At 44.3% G+C, this 7,500-nt stretch overlaps 1 protein-coding gene across 1 annotated transcript in view; it reads right to left on the bottom strand.

Annotated features, from left to right (window-relative positions):
- btr12 (bloodthirsty-related gene family, member 12) overlaps positions 1–3,324 on the bottom strand; it is a 13,644-nt gene extending 10,320 nt beyond the window's left edge. Inside the window, exons 1-3 of the mRNA XM_042069236.1 lie at positions 2,977–3,324; positions 860–1,254; positions 149–406 (exon numbers count right to left, since the gene is read on the bottom strand). Coding sequence (XP_041925170.1) covers positions 149–406; positions 860–1,254; positions 2,977–2,989 — 666 coding nt within the window. The 5' untranslated portion in view covers positions 2,990–3,324. The remainder of the gene's footprint in view (positions 1–148; positions 407–859; positions 1,255–2,976) is intronic.
- Between the last annotated feature and the right edge of the window lie 4,176 nt (positions 3,325–7,500).

The following is a 7,500-nucleotide window of genomic DNA, read 5'->3' as shown; positions in this document are numbered from 1 at the left end:
ACACACAGAGAGAGAGAGAGAGAGATACCTATTGGTATGATCTGTCACAGATTTACAGTATATTTCCTGCTCGATCACATTCACACACAATTACCGCCCCCTCCTCTCTCTCTCTCTCTGTTTATCTATCTATCTGTCTCTCTCTTACCATCTTCTTCTTCCACTCGCGCTCAATGGACACAATGTCGTGTGTCTTGTGGCTGGTCTCGGCGCACTCGGGGCACACACAGATGTAGTCATTGCGGCAGTAGGCCTCCAGGAGGCGCTCATGTCTGCGGCACAGCTTGTCCTCCAGGTGGGCGACTGCTGGCATCAGCCGGTGGGACTGCAGTGTCTTCACTTTGCGGTGCGGACGCAAGTGTGTCTCGCAGAACGAACCCGGGCAGTTCAGACACGACTTCACAGCCTGGAAAAGCAAAAAAAAACCAAAAACAAACGCCACATACATAAACAGAAATATCAGGCATTCTGACAAAATAAATGTATTATGGTGTATTATTTAAAGAAGATGTCATATTTAACAAAAATGTTCTGCATTTGAAATAGAAGATGCTCCAAATTCTGAACATTCAGATTTATTTATATTTCTCTTTAATTACATAATTCACAGCAAGAAATGTCTTAACAGCAACATAACTGAGTGTTGTGTGATGGTTTATCATAGTTGTTAGTAATGATTGTACCAAATTCAGCATTTTGTGAAAGAAACCAGCCTGAGGTTTTTCATGTATTCTTGATATAATGTTAGTTGTGAAAATGAAAAACCGCCAAGAATGACCAGAAATGAAGCAAGTGAAAGACTTAATTTTTTTAACAAAGAGAAAAAAACCATATCAGCATGAACTTCCATGTTTCTAACCTTCAGCTTTCTCCCGATGCAGGAGTCACATGGTATGTCTCCCTCTTGGGCGAAATCTCCAGTCTTCGACTTGCCCTTGAGCGTCGCCGGCGACGTACCTGGTGACCCCGCGGCGGCGGGAAAGCCCTCTCCGCCGCTCACCTCCAGCACGGACAGCCCCTGGAACTGGGTGGCGATCTCGGCGAGCACGCGGTTGACTGACAGCTCGGGCCGCTTGCTGTAGCTCTTCTTGCACATGGGGCAGAGGAACTTCTTGCTGTGGTCCCAGTAGCCCTGCAGGCAGGCCTTGCAGAAGCTGTGGCCGCAAGGCGTGGACACGGGCTCCACAAACACCTCCAGGCAGATGGAGCACTGGAACTGCTCCTCGGAGAGGGTGCGTGCAGACACCACCGGGCCTACAGCAGGAGAAAGAGAGAGAGAGGGAGAGAGAGAGACAGAGAGAGGGAGAGAGAGAGAGAGTAAGGGAGTATTATTAATTTATAATTATACTTTTTTAATTTATTTTTCTCTCTTTTTTAAACATATATTGTATCTTTGTATTGTTTGGTTATATGTTTGCGTGTATGAGAGAGGTCAAGCCAGCGGGTGAGGGAATGAGTGATAGAGAGAGAGAGAGAGAAAATGAGAGAATGAAAGAGGGCAATAAGAGGTAGAGAGAGAGAGAGATATCAAGTTAGAGAGAGAATAAAAGAAAGTGAGCAAACGAGTGAGAGAGAAATAAAGGTAGGATGAGAGAGAGAGAGAGAGAGAGAGAGAGAGAGAGGGTAGGGTTAAGGAAGAGAAACAAAAAGGCAGAAAAGAAAAGCAAGACGACAGAGATTAAGACATGGCTGACTTGGGCTGTTGTTGTCCTAACTAGAGAGAAAGAAACAGAGAGGAGAAAAGATGAGCGAGAGAGTGATGAGCAAGACAGAGGTTAGCACACAGATGACCAGGGCTACTGTTGAACTGAGCCAGATGACCAGGGCTACTGTTGAACTGAGCCAGATGACCAGGGCTACTGTTGAACTGAGCCAGATAAAGAAAAAAAGAAGAGAAACAAGACAAGATGAGAAAACGCAAAGACTAATAAAAGACCAGCATGTGGCTGAACTGAACTACCGTTAGAGGCCTGCAGTGTGTGCGTGTGTGCATGCATGCCTATGGTGTGTATGTGTGTGCATGCATGGCTATGGTGTGTATGTGTGTGTGTGTGTGTGTGTGTGTGTGTGTGTGTGTGTGTGTGTGTGTGTGTGTGTGTGTGTGTGTGTGTGTATGTGTCAGAGTTTGGAAAAAAGAACAGAGTAAGAGATGAGGATGCAAAGGACAGAGGGGAGAGGTAAGAAATTGTGTGTCAGCACTCACTTATTGACACATTCCCAGCCATGCACAGAATCGTTAGCCAGCTAGCTATATCATGTTGCTGATTGAGAGATTCGAGGGGTGGGGGAGATGGCTAGCATGGCCCTGGACCAAAAATGCAAACAATTGCAGTCCTGAAAGCCCAGGGCCTGCAGCCAAAGGGCTCAAAGACAGTAGGCGGCCAGAAGGGCTTTCAAGAACATATAGATTTTAACAATCTTTGATGCACACACAAACACATACACACACACACACACACACACACACACACACACACACACACACACACACACACACACACACACACACACAAACACACACACACACACACACGCACACACATAAGCGTGAACCCACACACATACACATGCACTCACTCAAATGCAATGTCTGGAATGAAGCCTGTGTGTGTTTGTGTTGCATAAGTCTACGGAATCCATGCAACCCTGGCGGAATGCTGCAGCACCAGATAGTCTTCCCCCAAACTGCTTTTGAATCAAAACAACCTTCTGCTCCATACAACTCACAGCTGCCACAAATACACTCCTTACCGTGGAAAAACCCAGCGGGTAAAGCTCACAATAGCACACTAGTAAAAGAAAATTGGCCACTTTGATGAACATCATGTGCCAGTCAAGACTGATTGAAATGTTTACATAGCATATTTTATTTAGCATAATTATGATATGAATAGTATATGAATATATAATGAATAATTAATGATTATATTTGTATTTATTTTTCCAGAGCAGATGTAGATCAACTGAAGGACTTACTCTGTGTGGTCATGTTGTCTTCTGGTGAGGCTGTAAGGTCCAGACACAGCACTGACCTATTCCCTCTGTCTCTCTGTCTCTCTGTCTCTCTCTCTCTCTCTCTCTCTCTCAGCGGCCTATTTAAGATGTATAACTTTAGTCCAGAGCTGAAATGGTCTTTATACACCTGTTATATACCACATATACCACTTTCTCTCCCTGTCTTCCCCTCTCTCTCTCTCTCTCTCTCTCTCTCTCTCTCTCTTCTTGCTTGCTTCTCACAGATATTTACCCCATAAAAATGGGAATAACTCAACTTCCTCTCTCTCTCTCTCTCTTCCTTTCTCTGTGTCAGACTCTAAGAGAGGACGTAGGCCAGTACAGCTCCGCCTCATTGTTAAGTTGTTTCTGGGTGTGTCTTTCTCACCTGTGTAAAGAGTGGGTGTGTTTGTACTTTACTACTATTGTGCAAGTCATTGTGTAAGAGAGAGCAGGCGAGAGAGAGAGAGAGAGAGAGAGAGAATTATTAACCAGACAACCAAGATTTACGACCTCAGTCAACAGCCATCAGACACACAGATCCCAGATGCACCCCTCCCCCTCCCCTCCCCTTACACCCCTCACCATTAGAACAGATCAAGTGACAGTCCAACTTAAGAAATTGCACAGCAATAAAGCAGCTGGGCCTGACAGACTGTGCCCAAGTCTACTCAAGGCCTGTGCTGCTGAACTGGGGGAGCCACTGAAGCACATCTTCAATTTGAGCCTACGCCTTGGACAAGTTCCAACACTGTGGAAGACATCATGTCTCACCCCTGTCCCTAAGAAGCCACACCCTAGTGAGCTTAATATCTACAGACCTGTCGCTCTTACATCACATGTGATGAAGACAATGGAGCGGCTGGTCTTAGGTATGCTCAGACCCCAGGTACGCCATGCACTAGACCCGTTACAGTTTGCTTACCAGGAGAAAGTGGGCGTGGACGATGCCATTACTTATCTTCTACATAGGACACATTCCCACCTGGACAAGGGGAAAAGTGCTGTGAGAATCATGTTCTTTGATTTCTCAAGTGCTTTTAACACCATCCAGCCCCTCAGATTGGGAGACAAGCTCTTGCAGATGGGTGTGGACGCTGGATTACAGATTACCTGACCGAGCGACCACAGTTCGTCAGACTGAAGAACTGTCTCTCTGACACTGTGATCTGCAGCACCGGAGCGCCACAGGGAACTGTGCTCTCTCCAGTCCTGTTCACCCTGTACACATCTGACTTCTGCTACAACACCGAGTCATGCCACATGCAGAAGTTTTCTGATGATACTGCAATTGTGGGGTGTATCAGGAACGGGCAGGAGGAGGAGTACAGGAGCCTGGTGGAGGACTTTGTGCAATGGTGCAAACTCAATCATCTTCAACTTAACACTTCAAAGACCAAGGAGATGGTGGTGGATTTCCGCAGGTCTAAGCCCACTCTGCTACCAGTCCACATTGATGGGGTCAATGTGGAGGTGGTTAGCACCTACAAGTATCTGGGTCTCCACCTGGACAATAAACTGGACTGGTCAGCCAACACTGACGCACTCTACAAGAAAGGGCAGAGCAGGCTGTACTTGAGGAGGCTGCGGTCCTTCAATGTGTGCAGTAAGCTCCTCAGGATGTTCTACCAGTCTGTTGTTGCCAGCGTCCTCTTCTATGCAGTAGTATGCTGGGGAGGAAGCACAAGGAAGAAGGATGTGGGGCGAATTGACAGGCTGGTAAGGAAAGCTGGCTCTGTAGTTGGAGCTGAACTGGAGTGCATCACTTCACTATCTGACAAAAGGACCCTGAACAAACTGATCAACATCTTGGACAATGAGTGTCACCCACTCCACAGCACTATTGTTAAGCAGAAGAGCCTGATCAGCTGGAGACTTCGCTCACTGCCTTGCACAACTGACAGACTGAGAAAGTCATTTGTCCCCAGCGCCATTGAACTGTTCAATGCCTCACTTAAGGGAAGAGGAGAGATAGACTTCTCTGCATAGTCTGTCTGCCTCTTCACCCCCTCCATGTTTGGTACTGTCTGTCCACTAGCCACTTGTACCACTGTCTTTATGCCTCACTGTTTGCGTGCTATATTAGAACATCAGCACATATGCATAACCCCCCCCTATATTAGCACATATGCATAACCCCCCCCCTTCCATGCCACAGCCGAACTGTGGCCACACTTATACATTTTCTTAAATAGTTAAATATATAGATATATAGACTTTACTTTACTTTATTTCTGCATTGTTGCACTGTTGACTTACTCATTTGCACTATCACCATGGCCACTATCACCATTGCACTACCACCATGACACTCATTCACACAGAGCACCTTAGAGCACCTTACCATACCTTACTATGCACAGAGAATCACAGGCTCAGTCCCTGCCTCAGTCATTGCAAGCGCCTCTGATTTATTAATCACTACTATGTGGATACTGTTTTTAGAATAGTAAAAGTAAAGTATAAGAAAAGTATAATTTGTATTTTTGTAATTTGTATTTTAGTATATTTTTATATATTGTATTAAGTGTTAGTATAATTTCTATTTTAGTATATTTAGCATATTCTTTATCTTCTACTGTCCTTACTGCTTAGTTGTGTTTTTATATTATATACTTTAATTACTCTTTCTGCTGTTAAAGAATGTGTTTGTGTTGTATGTATGCTGCTGCTGAGACCTTGAATTTCCCCTGGGGATCAATAAAGTATCTATCTATCTATCTATCTATCTATCTATCTAAGATTTAGGCACTCTGTATGCCTCAAGACGTACAAATATGCAATAAGTGCAAAGAAAATATATACAAAAGCAACAGCATGATAACAATCAATAAACAATTTACAATTTCTGTAAAACTGGAAATATTTAAACAAAAGGCTCCATCATTTCAGAGCATTGGCTGGGGAGAGCATTTCACAAAACTATGTAACCATCCTTTACGAAATTCTGATCAACACTAAATATCTGACAGTTTGGAAAACCTTGACTGCCATACATGACCATCAAAGCCTGTTATATTGTTCAATAACCCTGAAAGAGAGGAGAGGCTATGCAATCTGCAGCCCATTAAGTCCTGTGGTATAGATGGTATCCTGAATGAATCCTTAATCCTGAATATGCAGACCTCTAATTTAAATTGGCTGCTAAACCATTTCAATCTCATATTACATGTTGGATACATGGCTCATGGAATGAAGGACTTACCCCCATATAATAATTACCCACATATAAGAAGTTACAGAGGTAATAAACAATTAGGGGCTGAAGTGAGGCATAACTCTCACTCAAACTTTGGCTTGGCTGCGAAGGGCGAAGTGAGCATTTATGGCATCACAAGATCGATTAGATTGGAGCTACTAATCAGAATTTGGATTCAAGACATAAATCAAACCAATTGCACTATATGGCAGTGAGATGTGGAGTCAAATCCAAAAAAGCGACTTTTCATATTGGAGATAAACATCCAACTAAAGCCCTGCATGCAGTGTTCTGCAAAAGGATCCTCAGGGTACAGAGGAAAACACCCAACAATGCATGCAGGGCAGAGTTAAGCCAATACCCAACCTAATCCTCACTATTCGAAAAAAAAAGCACTCCATTTCTGGCAATACCTAAAAATGATCGACGCCCACTCACTCCACACATGTAGCTCTGAAAAGCCCTTTTATTTTCTCACCTCCTTCCCCTCTTAATCACCCACTTGATTTCTCACGCCACCCGCTTTCAATAGCATCGTAAAGGCACTTTAAATGGTCCCATTAAGTATAAATGCTCCTCTGGTGGACAGGGTCGGGGGGTGGGCCATTTGTCTGCCAGTTGCAAGGGAAACAAATGATCGTCTGGAGTCCATCTCTAGGAGCTGCGGGAGGATTTGAGCCCTTGTTGCTCTAATTAAGACGTGCTGGTCAAAGATGCTCGTGGGTGATGGGCTGTATGTCGACGGCTTTGCAGCCTTTGCGGGCTGGGCTGACGTACAGATGTACATGGTGTCAGATGCTGTATTCAAATCACCCCCACAAAACACAACACAAATACACAAATACACACTTTTATCCATAGCAACTTACAGTCAATTATATTACATGTGTCATGGTCCCTGAATCAATGAATCTATCTATCTATCTATCTATCTATCTATCTATCTATCTATCTATCTATCTATCTTCTTTCTTTCTGTCTTTTGTCTGCCTATCTGCATGAGCTTGCAGCTTTGCTGTAATCTCTATTGCTCTGATAAGACCATGGCTCTTATGTTGTCATTTCCCAGTGCCCACGTGCACATGTTCCCTGCGGCGTGTTCATTTACCCTATAGAATCTCAGTCTAAGTAAACAGCAGGGGCTGTGGGGCACACAGGCGGGCAGGCAGGCAGGTGCGCGGGCAAAAGCCCTTTACAGTTTTTCTCAGTCGCTTTGGTGCTTTTTTCAGATCAGAATGAAAATTCTCATAACTATTAGTTCAACCTCCACAACATTTAGTCATTTGTGCACATCATAGTAGCAATTT

This window comes from Alosa sapidissima, chromosome 18 (genome assembly GCF_018492685.1).
Source record: "Alosa sapidissima isolate fAloSap1 chromosome 18, fAloSap1.pri, whole genome shotgun sequence".
Taxonomy (NCBI): domain Eukaryota; kingdom Metazoa; phylum Chordata; class Actinopteri; order Clupeiformes; family Clupeidae; genus Alosa; species Alosa sapidissima.
Note: the sequence above shows the minus strand (reverse complement) of the source record. Positions and strands in the feature narration are given on the sequence as shown.